The sequence below is a fragment of the Mustela putorius genome, unplaced genomic scaffold (genome assembly GCF_011764305.1).
Source record: "Mustela putorius furo isolate JIRA1106 unplaced genomic scaffold, ASM1176430v1.1 tig00000788_pilon_pilon_pilon, whole genome shotgun sequence".
Taxonomy (NCBI): Eukaryota; Metazoa; Chordata; class Mammalia; order Carnivora; family Mustelidae; genus Mustela; species Mustela putorius.
Genome location: NW_025421481.1, coordinates 9,282,853 through 9,304,938, shown reverse-complemented (window position 1 = coordinate 9,304,938; position 22,086 = coordinate 9,282,853). Strand labels below are relative to the sequence as shown.

Below are 22,086 nucleotides of genomic sequence, written 5' to 3'. Positions count from 1 at the left end.
TTTTCTTAAAAACGTTCAAGAGACTTCCCTTCTGCCTTTCTGTCGAGACAGGTGGGATGCAAATGAGGTGGGGGGAAAAGATCGCATTCAAGGACAAAACTGGACACTTTCAGATGAAATGGACAGGCGGTATTCTGCGGCGGTATTCTTACCAAGGGCTGCCGCGGTGCAGTGCGCAATCATGAACCCGGAGTTGAGACCACCTTCAGCCACCAGGAAGGCAGGCAGCTCGCTGAGGGAGGGGTTACAGAGTCTTTCAATTCTTCTTTCACTAATCGCAGCAAGTTCATGGACTCCAATGGCCAAATAATCTAGGGCCTAGAAAGAATGTCTCAGTTCAAATTGGAATACGCTTGGCTTAAATCGGAATATGTTTTCAGGATCAGGAGCAATTCTAAAAAGCTTACTTTGGCTGGGTATTCACCATGGAAGTTTCCTCCAGAAATAGTCTCACCTCTGCTGGCGAAAACCATCTTACAAAACAGGTTAAGGCTAATTTTTAACACTCGCAGCCCTTGTACAAAAACGGGTGGAGGGAAGGAGTATCTTTCTACAAGCAGTTGGTGACATAAAGGGACACAAAATCAAACACAGAAACAACAAAACAAATACCCAAAACCTTAAAGATGAATCATGCACACCTAACTAGGGGCCAAGGAAACATGGAACATGAAATGTTTTTTGGTTTTTGTGTTTTTTTTTCTGAAATTAGAGATTTCTCTAACACCATAACTATTATAATCTAGTGGTTAGTAATTTCCCTCAAAAGTTTGTGTCTGTCACTAAGAACAGAGACCAGGACACCAGTTTTATTTCTTCTTCTTGTGCTTGGTAGAATTTGCTGAATGGAAGACTTTGTTGATGAACGACCACCAAATAGTCTGAAACAATCAATTCTGGAAAGATTTTCAAACTATAGTCTACTCAATGGTCCTATAGCAGCATCCATAGCAAAAGGTGGCCAAGAGGCTGTTGTAAACTGATCTCAGTAGGAGCAGTTCAGACTCACTGCATCTTACTGCCCTCAAGGATCATCCCATTCTGTCACGTGCTTCGCTTAAAACAACAGGCGCCCAGACAAAGGCAGTAACAGACCCTTCTTATAGATTGCAAAGAGCTGATTTATACCTACTGGACTAGAGAATGCTTATTATCCATCAGCTAGGAGCTCACTCTGTGCGAGGAAGGTTCTGACTTCCAAAGAGCTGGAGATGCATGTATTACATTAACTTCACCAAGCTGGGAGTTACCCTTTTCAGTACATACAACCGTGAGCCTCTTGGGCCCAGCGCTGGCTCTTCTCCACCGAGCCACCCCCAGTCACAGGCCCTAGTCTTCTCTCCATTCTCTGAATCCTGATAGCAAGTAGTCTTTGCACATACTTGGAACTTAAGCATGTTCAATGGTTCTCCAGTTGTTCCAAATTTGTTTGTTGGCGATCAGAGTAAAGCAATCAGAATTCAGCCCCCATAACATCTAGCCACTGTGTAATAGGTGCTCTATTTCTACAATAGAAAAGTTGAGAGGAATATTCTTTTAACTAACACCAATATTGCAGGGGAATTCCCAAATATTACCTTATTGGAAATTCATTGGTAATTAAGAATCTTTAATTGAGAAAGGAATGTACTTTTGGCTGAAGTTTTTGCTGGGGCAAGTGATGGGAGAAGAACTTAGTTAGGAATTCGCCCTCTCCCACCTCTGCTAATTTAATGGTAACTCTTTGTTTTTGCTCTATAACATACCCTTTCAAGGCTAAATTATGGAGGCACCTGGGTGGCTCAGTTGGTTAAGAGTCTGCCTTCAGCTCAGGTTGTGATCTCGTGGTCCTGGGATCAAGTCCTGCATCAGGCTCCCTTTGCCCCTCTGTCTTGCTCATTCTCTCTCTCTCTCAGTCTCTCTCTCCCAAATAAAAAAAAAAAGTCTGAATTATGTAAGTGTAGAATGGATATCTCTCCTCTACAAGAACTGATAGATGAGACAAGACTTACATAGACTTCTTGAAAGTGCTACTTCATTTGGGGCGGCCCCGTGCGTGGAGTGGTGTTGAGGTGAGTGAGTTGAGAATTATTGAGTGTGGGTCTCACTTAACTGTAAAGCGACCTGACACTGAGGACATAAAACACACATTCTGAAGGAAGCTTATCAGAGAAACCACACTGGCAAGGTCCTGTGATAAATCAGTCTTACCCAGCTCCTGTGAAACCCGTCTGCTCACCTCAGCTAGGAAAGGCTTCCAAGGTTGTTAACTCAGCACTTTCTTCAGTGTTGAGAACTAAGGCAGATGTGGGATAGGAAAAATATATTGCTAAGGGCCTGGGTGGTCTTCAAAGGCAGTATTGAGTATTTCTGTGAAGACTTTGCCAGTGTGACTCCTGACAGATCACATCAACATCTGGAGGGAACTATACCATCAAAGAACATTCCAAAGCAGAAATAAGATGGCTCTGCGATACCCACACCATGAAGAAAAGAAGGGCTCTACCTTTGACAAATGAAAGCACTCTTACTATTCTTTGTAAAATTTGGGAACACTGATTGGAGTAAAATCCATGTCAAAAATAAAAACTTGAGGTGGGGAAAGCCATAACTCCTTGACAATACTTTGGTAAGTGTTAACAAGTTGCCTTCCGTCTAATGAGTCACTAGAACCAGGAAGGCTTGCATAAATGCCAGCCTGGGCGGAGTCCCCACAATCCCACTTGTGACATACGTCTTCATTCTCTATCAGCAATCTCAGCCCTGGATTTTAGGGCAAACATTTTCCTGAACTCTCTCAGCCAATGCTGGAAATACATCCGTTAGCCTTGAATGGGTCCATTGGGAAAGCACAGCATGTTAGATTCTGAAGTAAAATTAGGTTCACAGACCTGCTTCTGTCACTTGCCCTCTGAACGTCAGGTACTTAGTCTATGAAATGGAGTGACAGAACAGAGTTGCTACACAAGACGATCACTTCAGCGGACCTAAAAATCACCAGTTGGAATTCTACAGCTACAGCTTAGTACTCAGTCAAAAGATACAGGATTATCTGTTGCACTGTTGAGTTCTGTGGTAATGATGTTCTTCACGAATGCTATCGTGTCATTCACTATACCGTGGACCTAAAATACAAGATCAGATGAGTGAAAACACGGATAATGGTGTCTGTCACACGGAGTCTGATGTTTGTCTTAGAATAGCAAGGATCTTATTAGGATAGCAAGGAAGCAAGTTTTAAACTGGGATTTATTTGGGCTATGAGGCTAACTTAGCAATTCTTTCCGGTAGATATTTCCGATCACCTAACTAGAATGGAACTTGCTGAGTCAAAGGTAATGCGGGTGTTTGCTCTGGGGAGGATTCTTTACTACACTCTAGACTAGAGTCTGGCACCAAATGAAATACTGTTTCATTCTTGAGAAGTATATTAATCTCTCATCCAACTAATTGCCACACACAAATGAGTGGTAATATCTGCGATGCTGAATGCCTCACTCCAGCCCAGGTCTTCTGCATTGTTTTAACTAAAGTTAAGCCTCACAGATTTATTTATGATGGTTTATATCTGCTGATCAAATGCAGATAAGGTACAACCATAATGTGCCCTTGAATTATGATTCGCCCTTCCTGTGGCCATCTTTGTCAGGCTGGTTCTTGTGGTATTTAAAAGGGAGAACCAGTTAAAATTCCATTAACAGGTTAGGATGATGTTATTACTAAGAATTTTTAAAAGTTATGTCACTAAACCAACACAGCAAGTTGTCTCTTGTGCTTCTGTACAAGAGAATTGAGCAAAGCAATTTAAAAGGAAATTATCCTAGAGAATAGAAGCTCTGTGATGACTGGACAAATGGAAGTATGATACGAGTAATTTTTTAAAAAGAGGCAGTAAATGGGGTGCCTGGGTCGCTTAGTGGGTTAAAGCCTCTGCTCTGCCTATGATCTCAGGGTCCTGGGATGAAGCCCTGCAGCATGGGGCTGTCTGCTCAGCAGGGAGCCTGCTTCCTCCTCCCTCTCTGCCTGCTTCTCTGCCTACTTGTGATCTCTTGTCTGTCAAATAAATAAATAAAATCTTAAAAAAAAAAAAAAGAGGTAGTAAAGAAATTTGGATTATAATTGACCATCACATGACTTTTTAACACTCCTCTTTTTCTGTCTGCGCCCTGAATTGGAAAAAAGAAAAGATTGTTTTGTTGGTTTACCTGTGGACAGCAGCGTAAGGTGTACGCATCCTGAACCCGATCACAAAACCTGTGACTCTCTGTGGAAGGGGAAGGCAAGGGACACGTGGTCAATTTTTTCCACAAAACACAACACCACATAAGCTCACTCACATGAACACGCCCAGACCTGCTATTTCAGATGGGTGGTGATCTGAGTCCAAGAGTGACCGAAACCGGAAAGCAACTTCAATTTGCCCACGGTGAGGGCGAACCGCGTGAATGTCTAGAATTGATGAAAGAGGAACAGTCTGAGCAATTCTTGCATTAGAATGAGCTACCGTCGATGGGTCAGGACCATCTACAGTGCTGACACAAGCCCTCAAAAGTCCCAGAGGTTCTTACCAGCACTCAGAAGCTTAACTCCAAAAGCAAGATTTTCCTCACTGACCATATTTTTTCTACTTTAAATGTCTGGGTGCAAATATGTGTGGAGCCCACTGGGAATTTAACTCAAGACCCTGGGCCTACCCTAAAAAGATTTGGGCTGATAATGGAAGGGAGCTCCATAGGGGGGCCGATTTCTGGTAGTTTTCAATCATTTTTAGACCGTTTTTCTGTCCTACTACCTAGAATGGTAGGGAGTCTTCCAAATTCACCACTTTCCGGATAAGCTATAATTTCTGTAGTTTTTCCCTCCCAATTTTCTAATGGGGACCAACACGAATCCTACTCTCATTCTAAAACCCTGTGAACAGATTCCTAAGACATGCACAGTTGGATGGGAGTCAGACCTGAGTGATCCGGAATTCTGGGTCAACTCTAGAGTGAGCATCTGTCCGTAAAATGGGGTCATTTCAAGATCAAGTGTGGCATCACTTAGAGAAAGCTGTAGCAATACTGTGTATGCCATAGGGACTTGGGGATGTTCCTTTTCCCCTACCATCCACCCCCACCACTCTCATGTCTAAAGACCGGGTCCAGCCCACCCAACCAGCTCTGGCCGACTGAACAGTAACCCAGTGGAAGAGCCATGCTGACCGGTATCGAAGGCTTTGGTGGTGCCTTTCAGCACCTCCAGGGTCAAGGCCGCCACGATGTCGGCCTGGCGTGCAATAGCACTGGCTCTCTCCACGGCTTCACAGCCCAGGGAGGTGATCATCTGTGTCCCATTGATGAGCGCCAGGCCCTTTGGAAAGGATGAGAGAAGTCCTTTTTGGTAGTTGTTGTAACCCACGTTCAAGCTGATTTCGTATCTTATGCTTCCGTAAGAGAAGAGTTAACCTGTCAGCTGAATGACATTTATTTATGTTTTCAAAAGTGCAGGGCAGGAATGCTTAGTAGGCACTGGAAGATTAAGTGCCATCATTTGTGAACCGGTTAGCATAAACCTGGCAAGTGAAATATGTGTTAATGTCCCTGTTCTCAAGGTAGCCATGGCCCTCCAGGCAGACTGCATATAAAATCTTCAGCTCCTAATGATGCTGCTTTTTTTTTTTTAAAACTGGTCCTCATTGTGGACAAGACATCTTAAGACATTTCTGGTCCAAGATTCTTGGTGAAGAGCACCCAAGGGATCTTGATTCAAAGCATCTGTTAGGGATCCTTTGGGATCCCGATTTGGAGTTTACATTCTTAGGTAAGAGAACCCCTAAGCATCTGCGGCATGAAGAGTCTTTTGAAGGCTTGGGGAGGAGTCCTTTCTTCAGGGACAAACTTTAAACAGACATGAAAGCCACATTTACTTTAAGAAACCAGTGAGATGGGTATGAAGACTGAACAGTCTATAGATAAAGACTTGTTAAAACGAGGAAATCTTCCTCGAATCTCTTTACCTCTTTTGGTTTCAAAACAATTGGTTTCAATCCATGAGCTTCCAGGACCTGCAGAGTGATTAAGAAGATAAAAATGGGTGTCAAGTGAATTTTGAATTTCAGTTTTTCTATTTCTAATTTCACAAGGAATGGTTAAAATATCCTTAAGCCTAAAGATCTGTCTTATAAAAATTAGACCTACATAAATTGGTTCTGTTCATCTACTCTGGTCTACTCTCTTGTTCTATTCTTTAGTCTGAAAGCCGACTTCTAGTTCACATAATTTTTATACTTAAAGCAGGGGCTTTAGTGTCTGAAGATATAACCCTGCGTTTGGGTTTCTAGGTCCTTTGTACTCAGCTTCCATGTTAGGGACTCATTTTTTCTCCTGCTGCTTCCTCAGCACAGATGAGCACCTCTACTGTATTGAGGCGTTGTTCCCGACTGTCCGCAATTCTCTGCCTCCAGAGCTTGACCTAAAAAGTCCTCCACCCTCAGCCTACTGATCTAAGCACTGGCAGAATTATCTTCTCCCGAATAAAGGAGGTGAAACAGACACTGTGCTAAGGACCCTCGAGGAAGGAAGGAAGGCAGAGTCAGCACCATTCACCGTGTCTATTTCATAAGTGTATTGGGGGTACTTGTTACTCACCAGACTGTTTTGGGGTGTCAGCCTAGGGCTGGCCTAGGAAAATTGAGACAGACTAGCTCAGGAGCAATTCCAGAATGAGAGTATGTTAAGCAATCTAGGAAGCAGGAATTGCATGGGGTTTGCTGGAAAATGAGCACTGAAGATGCTAGGAGAGCAGAAAAGAGGGGCTCAAGGCATTTGGAGGGGAGGGGAAAGACCCAGGGGACTCCTTGGAGGGAGAAGGAGCAGGAGGGAGTGGGAAAGAGAAAAATGAGCATATGTTGGTCCCTCTGTCCCAGACACAGCACATCCCACTATAGAACCAAGGGGGAGGAATTCGACCAACAAGACTCTTAGAAGCCACGCTGAGTTTAGACCTTATTCTAAGGACAATGGAAGCATTACAGGCTTAAGCCAGGACATGCTGAAATGCGCTGTGTGAAGGGGGCTGGGCAAACACTGTACACAGAGAAATAAAGATCAGGCTGTAGGGAACAAAGGTGATCTGGAACCTATACCCCGCCAAGGATTATCTGTTCCCTTAACTTCTTCCTTCCCTTTGGTCCTCTGCCCCTTCACTGAGGGGACCTGTCAGCAGTTGACCTGAGCTAACATGTCAAATAATGCTGTGGGCTGCTCTGATGGAATCTGGAGATGGATGAGGAAGACATGAAGGTTTTACCAAAAACAAGCCCTTCTGATTCACCACTGGAGTAGGAGCTTGGGGGGAAATGGAACCAGCTGTCCAGAAACCATACAGTCAGGATTGTGAGCCATGACTCTGCACTGTGAGACCAGCAACTCAATAAATGTCCACCAGTGTGTGACCTCCTGGATAGGCCCTGGAAGAGTTTTTGTTGCAGAACAAATTTCTGGGATCAACACTGGTCACTATACCTATTCACCAAGGTGACCACCAAGTCCAGAAGCCCGATGGTAAAGAATGGGAGCTTAGAGCCTCGCCTAGTTTGACCCGTAAGCTCCAGTTTTCATTTATGAAACAGGGATAAAGGTGGCTCCCTCGGGTCGCCTGGGTGGCTCAGTGGGTTAAAGCCTCTGCCTTCTGCTCGGGTCGTGATCTCAGGGTCCTGGGATGGAGCCCCACATCGGGCTCTCTGCTCAGTGGGGAGCCTGCTTCCTCCTCTCTCTCTCTCTCTGCCTGCCTCTCTGCCTACTTGTGATCTGTCTGTCAAATAAACAAATAAAATCTTTAAAAAAAAAAAAGGTGGCTCCCTCATGGGGCTGCCATGAGGAGTCAATGCTATGAAGCAGGCACCTGCAGCCGGCGTCCGGCTTAGGGAAACTACCGCGGATGGAAGTTGTTCGGAAAGTCTTACGTATTTCGCATCAGCCCAGCCACTCTTTGGAGACCACATCCTCCCTTCTCCAATGAGCCCAAGAGCAAGATGAGACAGTGGGGCAAGGTCTCCACTGGCGCCAACGGTTCCTTTCTCTGGAATGTAGGGCAGGCAGGAGGCTGGGAGAGAAGGAGGCACCCGTTACTTCTGGCTATCTTCATTTTACCAGTGAGACCAACCTCCCCCAGCAGGGGCTAGCATCGCTTTGTGACACAAATACTGGGGAAAAGCACAACTAGTGCTTAAGGGACCTGACTGAGCTGCTATTAAAAAAAAGGGGGGAGGGGGAATAATGGGGATGGGCCGGATGGAGCACCCTCCCAGTAGCAAAAAGCCATCTCTTGTAGCCACTTTAAGTTTAGACTGTAAAGACCTGTATTCTGAAAACTATAAAACACTGATGAAGGACGTCGAAGCCAACACACACACAAAAATGGTATATTTCATGGAATGGAAGAATTAATATTGTTAAAATGTCCATACCACCCAAAACAATCTATAGGTTCAATGCAATCCCTACCAAAATACCAATGGCATTTTTCACAAACTAAAACAAAGAATCCTAAAATGTGTATGGAACCATAAAAAGCCCCAGTAGTCCAAGAAACCTTGAGGAAAAAAAGAACAAAGCTGGAGGTATCATAATCTCGGAATTCAAAGTGCTCTGCAAAGCTGTAGTAATCAAAACAGTATGATAGTGACATAGAAATGGACACACAGATCAATGGAACAGAATAGACAGCCAGAAGTAAATCTATGCCTATATGGCCAATAAATCTAGGACAAAGGAGGGAAGAATATACAGTGGGGAAGATAGTTTTCTCAATAAACAGTGCTGGGAAAACTAGGCCACTTTCTCACACCATAAAATTACGTCAAAATGGACTAAGGACCTAAATGTGAGACCTGAAACCATAAAACTCCGAGAAGAAAGCATAGGCAATAACTCCTGATATTGGTCTTAGCAACGTTTTTCTAGATATGGATCCTCAGGAGAGGGAAACCAAAGCAAAAGTAAACTATTGGGACTATACCAAAATAAAATGTTTTCACAATGAAAGAAATAATCAACAAAATGAAAAACAACTTACTGAAAGGTAGATGTTAGCAAATAATATGTCTGGTAAGGAGTCAATATCCAAAATAGGAAAAGAACTTACAGAACTTAACATCAGAAAAATGAAATAGTCCAATTAAAAAATGGGCAGAGGACCTAAATAGATATCTTTTCAAAGACATCCAGATGGCCAACAGACACATTAAAAAAATGCTCAGCACACTCATCATCAGGAGAATACAAATCAAAACCTCAGTGAGATATCACCTCACACCTGGAAGAATGGCTAAAATAAAAAACTCAAGAAAAAACAAGTGTTGATGAGGAAGTAGAGAAAAGGAGACCCTTGGGCACTGTCGGTGGGAATGCAAAGTAGTGCAGCCATTTTGGAAAACAATATGGATTCTCAAAACATTAAAAATAGAAATACCATATGATCCAGTAATTCCAATATTGGGTCCAAAGAAAATTAGAACATTAATTTGAAAAGATACATGCCACCCCTATGTTTACTGTAGCATTATTTACAAGAGCCAAGATATGAAAGCAACCCAAGCATCCATTAATAGGTGAATGGATAAGGAATAGGTAATGTGTAGGTATATATATATATAGATATATACATGTATGTATACACACCCACAATGAAATATTACTCAGCTATAACCAACAATGAGATCTTGCCATTTGTGACTCCTGGATGGACCTGGTAGGTCTTATGTTAAATAGGACAGAGATAAATACCAGGTGATTTCATTTATATGTGGAATCTAAAACAAAACAAAACAAAGCAAAAAAACCAGAAACAGACCTAAATATAGAGAATAAGTTGATGGTTGACAGAGGTGGGGGCACTGGGCAAAATGGGTGAAGGGGAGAGGAAAGGGTATAGGCTTCCATTTATGGAATGAGTAAGTCATGATGATGAAAGGTACAGCATAGGAAATACATATTTTCTTAAAGTTTAGACTCTAGACTCTATCCTCAGGACAATGGAAAGCATTACATATTTTAGCCAGGACATACTCAGATTTGCTGTGTGAAGGTGGTTGGGGTTACACTGTATATAGAGAAACAAACCAGATCAGGCTATATGGAAGAAAGGTGACCCCCACCACCATAAGGATCATCTATTCCTTTAACTTTTTCCTCTTTCTTGGTTCTCTACCCCTTTGTATTCACTGTGTATGGACTAATCAGACCTAGAAATTTTTAGAAATTGTAGCAATATATCTTAAAGATCAGGAACCAGCTATTGTTCATTATAGTCTTGTTCCTAAGAACAAGTGAGAAAAGATCTAAATATAGACTTAAGGGACCATATGGCCAAAGAGTGTGTGTAGCCATTAAAAGACATTGGGGGGGAAAAAGAAAAGTTATTGGAGAATGTTTGGAAACATGTAAATATTTATACCAGAAAAGTAATATAAAATGTTCTAGAAGGGTAAGACACAACCAAAGTATTCACAGGGGTTCTCTAAGGAGGTAGGCTTAGGGAACGTAGTCTCTTTTTCTTTTTCTTTTCTTTTTTTTTTTTTTTGCCCAGATTCCTAGGCACCCAGCCTGCTACCTCACCACCACTTATAAACAGACATGTATTGCTTTGGAAGAAATTCTCAGTTACCAAGAAAAAAAAAATCTTCTTTTTTCTAAAGTAAACTTAGATTCCTAATAACAGTGTGTTTTCCAACTGCTAAATAATGTCGATAGGATAAAGTGCCATCCATAGGCCAGCTTCCAGATCATGGTTCACCCAAGGGAATTCTCAGAACTCTAGGCACCCAGAGGTGCCTATATACATTTATACCTTCACCCCAAAGAGTTTCCTGAGCCTGCACTGATTTATTCTGTTCATCCTTATCTGTGAGAAGGGATAGTGGCCTCCCAAGCATTTCAAATCTTGTCTCCATGTTGGACTTTTTCAGTCCTGAGAAGTAAGTTCCAAAGAGTGGAACCGCATTGTATCCTGGCACCAGATGGCTTCCTGGTCCAAAAGCCTTTGATCTCTTTACACTTCCATTCTATCTTTGCAAGAAGTTGAATTGCAGTTATTTAAGTCTGGCTATCCCACCATCTGGGGAGCATTAAGATTTCAGATTCCTAGACACTAACTGGAACTACTGAAATGGTCTTTGGGATGAACATCCAGGAATCATGGTGTTTCCCAGATGATTTGATGCAACTTCTCTAACCACATCGGGGCATCATGGAGTTCAAGGTTCTGTCCAGCTTGAAGCTCAGGGACAGACATGAGGGGTTTGTTCCAGACATAAAGGTACAAATACTAAGTGAAGGGTAATGAAGAATGAGTTGAAAGTACAAAGGATTAAGTGTCTCTGTCCTCACCCTCACCGCCCCCCCCCCAGTTATCCTTCTCCTCACCAAGCCCATTTCCATTATTTTATGTCGTCTCTGCTAGTTCCTCCCTATGCCATCAACCAAGACTGCCTCTGGTACATGCCCAGCCTCAATGGAGGGTCAACCTGGGGATCCATGGCATTACCATTAAATACTTCAATAACTTGCTTGAGGGTCTCCAGGGAAATGCCACTGTACCCCTTGGCTAAGACATTGATCCTTAAAGCCAAGAGCATCCGACACCTCTCAGGGATTAGTGGTTTCCCAACACCTGCAAAACAGAATTAATGTTTTTCTCCTAGAAAATCGAAGTCGTTTCTACCTCCATCTTTCAAATCTTTCCCCAGTTCAGTCCAGTCTCCTGCCACCTGTCTCTTCCTGACTCAGATAGTTGGACTGCTCTCCTGACTGTCCTGCTTCTTAAAGTCCCATCTTCTAGAAAAATGGGAAACCTCAGTTTTGCCTTTTTGATTCTCTTTCCTAGAATGTTTCAGTGAGCCCCACCTTCCCCAACACCCTTAGAATAGCAAGCAGCTCAGATTCTTTTTTTTTTTTTAAGATTTTTTAATTTATTTCTTTGACAGAGACAGATCACAAGTAGGCAGAGAGGCAGGCAGAGAGAGAGGGGGAAGCAGGCTCCCTGCCGAGCAGAGAGCCCGATACGGGGCTCGATCTCAAGCCCCCGAGATCATGACCTGAGCCGAAGGTAGAGACTTTAACCCACTGAGCCACCCAGGTGCCCCACCAGCTCAGATTCTTGACAGACTTTTCCATCTCACCTCATCCTGATCAACTCATTCCCTGAGTTCCAGCCTTCACTCCTTCCCTGAATCCACCACTGTGTTGGCTCGGCCATGTACATGCTCCTGCCCCAACCCCATCCCTCCACTGGGCCCATTTCTTTCCTGAGATTCAGCTGAAACGTGGTCTTGTCTGACGTTTTCTGCTTCCCTTCCTCCCCTGAAGCAGAACTGGCACGAGTTTTCAGGATGCACTAGCTACTCGTGGCTGTTACAGGATGCCTTGCACTGTGCTGTACTTTAATCACCAAATCAAATAAGACTAGAAGTCATTTGATGTTTGAAATGACTTACCTGAAGAATGTGAACGTACTAAGTTGACCTGAAGCTCTCTGGAAGAGAAAGGGAAAACCCCTCTTAGAGACCTCGCAGTGCAAGTGTCCCCTCAGCTGCAGAAATGAAGGGAAGAACAGGTGAATCTTTGGAGAGACAGAATAAGGCAGTGTGATGCGATGGAAGAAACCAGCAAGCCTGTGTTTTCAATGCCAACTCATATGCAAGTGAACAGGAGCCTTATCCTCCTCATCTGGGAATTGGGGCAAATGTTAATTACTTCTCCTGTTGAAAGAAATTCCAAAGATGGGGACAGGGGGCATGTGAATGTACGTTTGCTGGGGGGAAGGGGGATCAGACTTACTCTAGCTTATTGACCGGAATTACAGTTCTGGCAAATTTCCCAAAACCTGTAGTTATACCATAAACAACTAGGGGGGAAAAAAACAACAACAAACAGACATTGTACCATTAGATGCAGGTCATTTTTTTTTTTTTTTTTTGTCAATAAAAAGAATTGTATACACAAAGAGAAAAAGATACCAGTTTTTTCTTTCACGATGCTATCTATGACTTCCCTGGATTTTTGCACCTTCTTTTCAGCAGTTGGGGTGAGCTAGGAAAACATTGGTCAAAGCTGAGCACGTTGAAGGCTCCCATATGCAGTGAAAAAGGTCAGAGGACATCCCTCCCACTCTCCCTGGTACCTTTATTTTGTAGCGTCCTTTCCCCAAGTTGACCAGATCCTCTGTGGTCAGGCTGTCCCCATCTAAGGCAATGTACTACACAAAAGAAGGGGACCTTGGTGAGCTTGAGCAACTGGGCTGCTTGACCAAGAGAGTAGGGAAGCCTCAAGCAGAACTGAATTTTGACACTCAAGAGATTTTATTTCTGCTCTGAAACATTAATGTGCTAGTGAAAAAGCTTGGTCTAGAAGAGGCTGAATAAAGAAAGCAAGAAATAAGCATAATACCTTTTCCTAACTTCACAGAGCAGGATAAAGCCCTGTCCTAACTGATAGCGTTTGGTCATAAATTCTGCAGGCCCCAACCCTCCAGAAACAAGCACGACTTCATTTTCTTTACAAAAAGAGTGTTGGCTTGAAGCTTACCTTTTCAGGCTCTCGGTACTTGCTATATCTGAAGCCAGGTAAAGGAATACACTGGGGAGTGTGAGAAAGCCCCAGCCCAGTCCCGGGCGGGAGTAGCCCCCAGAGCAGACCAGCCAGCCTGCAGGGAAGGATACAGGTAAACTCCTTCTGGTTGTGATGGGATGAAGTCGGGAGACATGGCGTCGCCTTCTATAACTGAAACGAGAATACCAGAGAGGCTCCTTTACAGATGGCAAGGGAGAGGCTCTTTCAGCGTTGCCGGCAAACCAGGAGACCACTGTTCCACGGCCTCGCACCTCTATAGAAATGCCTGCTTTAGAACAACCTCATGGGCTTTCAAGTGCTCTTAGCATCTTTTCCAAGGAGGAAAGCAAAAGGTAGAGATGCACGTTTCAGGTGTGGGCAGGGTCGTTAAAGCTCTCACCTGCACCCCCAACCCCCTCGAATGCAGCCTCTATGGCATACCAGGGGCAAGGGAAGTCAGCTTGTTTCAGGGTCTGTGGCCTTGCTGTAACAGGTGAATGGGAAGCCTCCCCTCTCCCAGGCATGTGCCTGCCCGCAGCCCACCGCACCTGCCCGGGGGTGGCCGCCGAGCCTCCTTCCCGGGCACACATGGACTTGGCCACTCACCCACTTCCACGAACTCGTTGTCCTCCAGGGCCACCTCCAGCAGGTCCTCGTGGTCCAGCAGGCCCAGGCCCTTGCACCGGCGCACGAGGAAGTGCACATCATCCACGGAGGCAAAGCCACCATTGTCTGGCTTATTCTTGACGTACCTCCTGAGAGCCTCACGGCCTAGCCAGCCGATGGTGAGCTGCGCATCCCGGCAGGGCACGGCCAGCCATTCTCCGCGCACGTGCACCGTGTACCTGGGCATGGCTCTGCGTCCCAAGGGGACCCGGACACCCGTTCCTCTGCCTGTGGCGGCTGCCGGGCGGGGAGAGTTTTATCTGGGAGTGACTACTGAGGTGTGGGCCGGGAGGAAAGGGGTGGACTTCCAAAACACGCCCCCTCTCTTGCTTTTACTCATCCACACATTGGACAAATATTTATTGAGGGCCATACCAGTGTCCCTTTGAGTTTTCACAGCTGAGCTTCAGGCAGGAGAGCCCGAGCAGGGTAGCCCTGCTCACACAAAGCCCTGGCTTCTCCCATGCTGGGGGTGCTGGTGCCTGCTGGATGCCCCTCTCCTCAGGGCCCCCAATTTCTCCCTCCCCTGGCTTCTGTGTTCTCCTCCACTGAGGGCAGCTTATAAACACCATGTTCCTGTTTTTATCTGGAATTACTCAACTGTAAAATGCACCTTCTGGTCCACGGTGACACCAGGGAGTGTGGTAATCTTCATTTTTCTGTTTATTCCACAAACATGTGTTGAGCAACTACTCCCTGTCACCACCAAGGTTTTCTAAAGCTGTCCTCCCACAAAGGGAGACTGCAAAAGTCAGAGATCATTCTCACAAGGAAAGGTCACCATCTGGATGAGCGAGCTATATGGCTTGGAAGTTAACAGCTCACACAGCCGTGGGTAGAACTCCAGCTCCACTATTTCTTAGCTTGGAGCAAGTGAAGTTATTAATTAGCTTTTGTTTCTTCTTCAAAAGGGGAAGAGGTAGACTGCCTCAATGCTGTATTTTCAGTATCTCCTTGGGACCCAGTTCTGGCTCTGCCATTTACTAGCTGTGTGACCCCTGGGCAGGTTATTTGATTTCTTGGGGTCTCCGTGTCTTCATCTCTAAGCTGGAGATAATGATAGCACCTATTTCAAAGGGCTTTAGGAAAGATTAAGTGAGTTTGTTATGTAAAGCCCTTAGTGCAGCACATGGTGCCTTGGGAATGTTCCAGAAGTGTTTGTGATTACTATTATTTGCACTCCAATGCTCTGTATACCTATATTGCCTTCTAAATGTTCTTTCATCTTGGTACATGGATATCCCTAATCCAGTTAAGTATCTTCAGCAGTTAACTGCTCCCTGCACCCAACTACTTCATTACCAGTAGATTAGGGAAGTCTGAAAAGCATGAAAAAGGAATCAAAGAAATGTGGGCCCTGTTGTAACTAAGCAGATCTTAAAGTCCAATACCCTATCTTCTGACTATGAACTTCTAGCCTTCTGGTTCTCCCCTTCCTTCAGTCATCTTTGCCCTTGGACCTGACCTCTGATTGGCTCCTCCTTTCTTCGCTCCATTTCCCAACTCACTTTCTTTCCTAGGAAGTTGGTGTCCTAGTTGCTTACCTGGGCCACTCTTTCCTGAGCACTTTGAAATCCTTTTGTAACCCTAAACCTCTGCCTGCACTGAGTAAAACTCAACCCCTGGGTCATCACAACAAACTGGTATCTGTTTCCCCTGGTGGAAAGTTCTGCTACAGAAAGTTATATGATGGTGTACATCATGGCACTGTCTTTCTACGTGCCCCTCTCCCTCAGCAAGTTTCCAGAACATTCACCCTGCTTCGCAACATCCATCTCCTCTAAGTTTCAAAGGAGGAGCTTACCTCTTACCTCTCTGAGAAAACCGAGGACCTTAGATGTGAAGCGCAACTTTCTACCCTCCTCCATTCACTCAGGCAACAACTAGTTCTCAAATCTGTTATATCCCAAGCACTCTGCTAGGTGCTAGGGAATGAAACATTCTCTGCCTTCGTGGTGATGGATCCACTCATAGAGAAGACTAGTAAGATGTCGAAGGATCCACTGTGCTGTGAGAAAACCCAAACTACTTGGGCATTCCACGGGCCAGTCTCAGCTGAGCCCAGCTCTCACATAATCTTAGGCCAGACATCGGACATGTGAAGGAAGAAGCCTCTAGATGCTACCACCTCCCACAGGTGTGAGTTTGAAGATTCCAAGTTCATGCCCTTGACATTGTGTATATACCTATACCCATACTTGTTACCCTTTATCCATCTGGAACACACTTCCAACTTCCTTTGCTTAGCCAGGTCTTTCTTATCTTGTAAACCTCAGTGTAGGCCTTCTCTTCCCCAGGACGCACTCCCTAAACCCTTTGGTTGGATTAAGTGCCCCTTTCCCAGGTTGCTTTAGCATATTTGCTCTTTAGGCATATATAGAAATTACTTCTCTTTGTTCACCCAGAAATTATGTGTATATCCCAGCCTAGCACAAAGACATTCATGATATGCTTAGTAGCTGAAGTCATCTAAATGTGGACTCCACTGAGCTTGCGCCGGGGAAACCTGTGCTGACGTCTCTAGTGCCCTCTACCTTCTTCACAGCCTCCTTCACTGCCCTTGCAGGGGCCCTGGCCCTGGTTCACTTCCTGGCTCATTCATCAGTGATCACAGGAACATGACATTAGCCCAGAGCACGGGAAAAGCTTTTGGGGCCGGGGAAGCCTTCAAAAGCATCATCTGAGTCCGTGGATTGGCTAAAGTCTAATCACGTAGAACCTGATTATATACCAGGGATGTGAGCTGAACTTTCGCCTGTGATCTTCTTGCCATGGAAGGCAAGTGAGAACAGAGCGTAGAGAAACAGAACCACTGCGGTGTGGATGTGTCCAGGAGAGAACAGCTAGGGACAGTGAGCACGGGAGTAGCTCAGCATTATGGGGACGGACAGGAATCTGTGTCTTTGCAACCTGCCCCACTTTTGGGGTGTTTGCTCCTATTTTAAGACTTCTGTCACTGCATTAGCAGTCATTGTGTATTTAATGACACCCCACCCATGCTTATTCTCTAAGACCCCATTCTTCTTGCTAAAGGTAATTTGGTCGGGGTGGACTCAAGCTGAGTCCCACCTCTGGGAATCGGGTATCGAGACAGTCTTCCCGTGGGATAAGAACTGTTTACAGCAGCAAAGCTGGAGGGTAGCCAGACTCCACAGTATGGAGGAGAGAAACAGAAATGAGACAAGAGAGTATTGCTTGCTTGACAGTTCTGGGTGTCAGCCCTCTTCTGTCTGTCCATAGGTTCTGACAACCTCCCCTCCTCTGTATCTTTAATCCTTCTTTTTCCTTTTCTGACTTCTGATCGTTTGGGTTTTGTCACTTAGAGTCAAAGAATCCTAATACAACTGTGGTTCCCAGGCTGTGTGCTGAGGTGCCCTGGGGTGCTACATTGTACTCACGGGATGCTTTGTTACTGTCTTATTTGGCTGAAGTCGTCCTATTATTCCCAGTATGCATTATACGTGTATATAATAGATATAATCATTGTATTATTGCCTTCTGTGTGCTGTATGTGCTACATGGGTGAAGGATGTTTGGAGCCCATTAAGGAGATGAATCAGGTAAGACAGGAGAGTATCAGAGGGTCTGATGGGAAGTCCTGGGGTTTGGGGTCACCATCTGACCCTGATGGACAGGAGGGCAGGACAAGTCCAGTGGGGACACAGGTGGATCTGGGGGAGGAGCACAATGTTCCCCAGAGAGTTTATACATTTTAAAGGATTTTATTTATTTGAGACAGAGTGAATAGAGAGAGAGCATGAGCAGGGGGGAGAGGGAGAGGGAGAAACAGACTCCCTGCTAAGCCAGGAGCCTGACGTGGGGCTCCATCCCAGGATGCTGGGATCATGACCTGAGCCCAAGGCAGACTCTTAACCATCTGAGCCACCTAGTCGCCCCTTTCTAAAAAGTGCACATTTTAGAAAGTGTACTTAGGCCATGCCCACTGAGTACCTGGGTGAGCAACTCCAACTGAGTGCTCATCTTGTTTAAAAAGCAAACCTCTCAGGGCGCCTGGGTGGCTCAGTGGGTTAAAGCCTCTGCCTTCGGCTCAGGTCATGATCCCAGCTCCCAGGATGGAGCCACGCATGGGGCTTTCTGCTCAGTGCGGAGCCTGCTTCCTCCTCTCTCTCTCTCTCTCTGCCTGCCTCTCCGCCTACTTGTGATCTGTCAAATAAATAAATAAATTCTTTAAAAAAATAAAAATAATACTAGAAGATGAGTTTCAGGGTCAGTGTATGTAAATTCTAAATAATTTGAATATTGAAACTCTAAAAAAAAAGCAAAACTCTCGTCATGTTGAATTTTTGGCATGGGGAAGAACTTAAAATACTTAAAATTAAAGAACTTAAATAATTAAAAGAACTTAAAATTAAAGAACTTAAGGAACTTAAAATACCAGGTAAATACTATGCTGACACTCTTATGATCATGCTGGGAAAAATAAATATGTAAGTAATGAAAAATTCTACATTTATAAATTAAAAGGTTAAACTTTGCTAAAATGCACTTTACAAAGAACACGGCCCCGGTGAGGGGGGTGGGAGGGAAGGTAGCTCAGCTTTATTTATGAAAAATCACTGACAAAACAATAAAAAGCCAGAACAAAAACAACATTTTTAGTTACAATATGAGCTGAACTTGTATATTTCTTCGTGAATTCGGTTTAAAAAAAGAGGACTATCTGAAATCAGCTGTTGGTAGGTCCTTAATCCACTTTTAAGTCTTTCCCCACCAGCATGGCGGTCACGGGGTGCATACTGGCTTTGTGCTCTTGGTAGGTACGCACGGCCTGATGATGGCTTTTGTCAAAGGCAGCAAGGTCCCTGGCGGGGAAAGAAAGATGGATAATGACTGATTTTGGCAAGTAGTGTTTTAATGGGCAAGTATAACTTTATTATACTTGTGCGGTAAATGAAAAGATTAATCATGACTATATATATCATGGTTCTGTATTTCTCAGAATTCCTGCTAAATCCATAGTCAAAATAACCTCACCAAGATATTCTTAAATTCTGTCTTGCAGCCAAGATACGTGTTTCCCATCTACCAAAGCATTGCTTCCTTATACATCAAGCAACTTACTCTTCCAAGTTATTGCAGCATTTGAATCAAAAAGGTTTGGCCCTACCAAAGGCTCATTTCTTATAACATTTAAATAACTTCAGACTCTTTTGTGTCTGTGCCTACCCACCAATTATCTCCTACTTCTAAAGATCTTTTAAAGATCTTTCTGGGGACCTAAGATTGTTTTCTATTTCTTTCTTTTTCACCAGTGTCTAAACCAATTTGGCCCATAATAGGCAATCCATAGGTGATGTTTCTGAAAAAGCTAATGAAACTACTCCAAATTTTAAATATTTAGAACTGTTCATTCCTATTCCAAAATTATACCTGTAATCTTTAACAAATCTAAAAATATTATTTTTAGATGGTGTTTCACAAAGCATTTTAGCAACAGGCAAAGAATATAAGATTATTCTTCCCCATTCCTTTTCTCATAGGGTGGGGAGGGGCAGAGGGAGAAGGAGAGAATCCTAAGCAGACTCCGAGCTGAGTGCAGAGCCCGCTGTGGGGCTGAGATCATGACCTGAGCTGAAATCAAGAGACAGAAGCTTAGCCCACTGAGCCACCCCATGCGGTCATACCCCCAGTTCCTGATCTAAATTCAAAGCACAGTCTGAGCTGGTTCTTACTTGAATAGAGGCCGCGTAAACTTCATTCGCCCTTGCTCAGTCGCCATTTTGAGAGCCAAAGGAATTGCTTCCTCCCATTTCGATTGAATGCAGAGCCGTAACCATCTGGAGAGAGGATTTTTGGGGGGCGTGGGGTAGGAAACGAGGAGGAAGGGGCAGGATATACAGGCATATCTGAAGATTACTTTTGTAATGATGATAATCCCATTCTAGTTATGCTTACACCACTTTACATTATGTCTTTATTCTGAGAATCTCAAGTCCTCGTATATATAATTCAGTAACCGGAGAAGTGAAAAAAAGTTTGTTCTTGCAAGAGACCATATGTTTTTAAAAAGGTTTAGATTATGTCGGTGCTCATGTACCTTATTTATATATACAGTTTCTGAAGGAATTAAACTTAGGTTTAAGACTCACACTACAAATCAGAATTAAGAAAGATTAACCGCATACACAAAATTAGAGATTTCCAACTATTCCCATATCAGAGTTTACTTGGCTAGTTGTGGAAGAATGCCTATTACCTATTTAATTTAAGAATTAGGGATTCCTAATTTTTTTTTTTTTTTGATAAGGCAAGAGACGCTTACAACAAATTCTAATAAAAGAATTAATACTATCATCTTACAGATAGCACAACTATTCCTCAAAGACCGCTATCATTATTTATACAAGTGCAGTAAATTTCACAAGGATTTCTTCAAACTCATGTATGTCTCAGACTGCTTTCTCTTTCTCCACCTTTTAAACTAGTTTCTGCTTTCTTCCACAGAGACAAGTTAAAATGATGTACCTGAATCGTATTTCAGAATTGTTAATGGCATTCAAGTTGTACACCTCTTGCATTCGCTTTATGTGCCCCAATGGAAGAGGCGCCTAAGAGCAAAATAAAGAAGTACGATGTATCATTTCAACAGGATTCCTTGGAAGAAAGGAGCTGGAGAGAAATTCTTAGCCAGATTAAAACCCTAAATATTTTATAATATAAAAATAAATCAGATAAAAAGAAAAGAAACAAATGCACACTACAATAAATTTTGTGCAGACTTATTCTGGATAAGGACATTCTGCTGGGAGCAAAGGGATAACTTAATTGGTGAGATACACAGAGAATTAGATGAGAATTACTCTCCTCAGACTTTTTGGCGTATATGAACACTAACTTTCTAACCCTTTCCAGTCTTTCAGGTTCTTCCTTATACTTCATAGACCTTAAATTTATTCCACTCTCCATGTTAAACCACAATCCCTTAACTATTTCCTCACTGATTGCCCTTAGCTTTTTTTTTTTAAGACTTTGTTTATTTATTTGACAGACAGAGATCACAAGTAGCCAGAGAGAGAGAGAGGAGGAAGCAGGCTTCCCGCTGAGCAGAGAGCCTGATGTGGGGCTCGATCCCAGGACCCTGAGATCATGACCTGAGCAGAAGGCAGAGGCTTAACCCACTGAACCACCCAGGCGCCCCACTGACCTCAGCTTTATCTTTGCGTATTTCCTCTGAAGACCCTTTTGCATGATCTCTATCCCTACAAAACAGCTTTTTAAACTTTTCTATTACAGACCCCTTTGAAAACCTGATGAGTAGTATGGACCCTTTCTTTCCTCAGGAAAGAGAGAGATTTACTGTACAAATGTCTGTATACAACTGTACAAATGTCTGTATACAATGGCAGGGGGTTCACACCCCACCCCTCTCCCCGCCGCCCCGTGCCCATCTGAACCGATGCTAACAGGTGGAGCAAGTCTGGCAAGGAAAGAGGGGCAGCTCAGTCCGGATAAGCAGGGAGGCTGAGGGGCTGCTGGGCAGGTGGCGACTCTCCTCTCGCAGCACAACCCATCCCACGAAACTCACCCCACACTCGGGGAAGCATCTTTGCTGGAAGAGCTAGACCCTTCCCAAATCCTTTGCCCTCATCTAAACTCCAAGTCCACCCCGGTAGGTCCACGGGTAGAGGTCACCTCCTAGACCCCCAACTTTCACTAATTTTTGCCACACCTCTTCTGGAGACATCCCGTCAGGTGCTACAGACGTTTATGAAACCTCGGTGACTTGATGCCCTAAAAGTGGATTCTTGCAAAGCCCCTGTTGCCTTAAATCCTATTCTTTCTTTTGTGTTGCTTTCATAGGAAAGTCTGTCCAGTCTTCTCTACCCGTCTC

The 22,086-nt window shown here is 44.0% G+C and overlaps 2 protein-coding genes across 3 annotated transcripts in view; both read right to left on the bottom strand.

Moving 5' to 3' along the window:
* The window catches only part of HAL (histidine ammonia-lyase), a 30,462-nt gene extending 12,472 nt beyond the window's left edge, over window positions 1–17,990 (bottom strand). Inside the window, exons 1-16 of the mRNA XM_004748498.3 lie at window positions 14,175–17,990; window positions 13,679–13,739; window positions 13,545–13,572; window positions 13,141–13,215; window positions 12,977–13,049; window positions 12,798–12,864; window positions 12,455–12,492; window positions 11,506–11,631; window positions 7,925–8,064; window positions 5,978–6,025; window positions 5,184–5,331; window positions 4,333–4,428; window positions 4,185–4,243; window positions 3,024–3,104; window positions 408–473; window positions 153–318 (exon numbers count right to left, since the gene is read on the bottom strand). Coding sequence (XP_004748555.1) covers window positions 153–318; window positions 408–473; window positions 3,024–3,104; window positions 4,185–4,243; window positions 4,333–4,428; window positions 5,184–5,331; window positions 5,978–6,025; window positions 7,925–8,064; window positions 11,506–11,631; window positions 12,455–12,492; window positions 12,798–12,864; window positions 12,977–13,049; window positions 13,141–13,215; window positions 13,545–13,572; window positions 13,679–13,739; window positions 14,175–14,421 — 1,519 coding nt within the window. The 5' untranslated portion in view covers window positions 14,422–17,990. The remainder of the gene's footprint in view (window positions 1–152; window positions 319–407; window positions 474–3,023; window positions 3,105–4,184; window positions 4,244–4,332; window positions 4,429–5,183; window positions 5,332–5,977; window positions 6,026–7,924; window positions 8,065–11,505; window positions 11,632–12,454; window positions 12,493–12,797; window positions 12,865–12,976; window positions 13,050–13,140; window positions 13,216–13,544; window positions 13,573–13,678; window positions 13,740–14,174) is intronic.
* A 782-nt stretch (window positions 17,991–18,772) lies between these two features.
* Window positions 18,773–22,086, bottom strand: part of LTA4H (leukotriene A4 hydrolase) — a 31,710-nt gene continuing 28,396 nt past the window's right edge. Inside the window, exons 17-19 of one of the 2 annotated variants that reach the window (XM_004748496.3) lie at window positions 20,721–20,803; window positions 19,928–20,032; window positions 18,773–19,057 (exon numbers count right to left, since the gene is read on the bottom strand). In XM_004748496.3, coding sequence (XP_004748553.1) covers window positions 18,940–19,057; window positions 19,928–20,032; window positions 20,721–20,803 — 306 coding nt within the window. In that variant the 3' untranslated portion in view covers window positions 18,773–18,939. The remainder of the gene's footprint in view (window positions 19,058–19,927; window positions 20,033–20,720; window positions 20,804–22,086) is intronic. The other variant, XM_045084813.1, reaches the window with a different exon arrangement.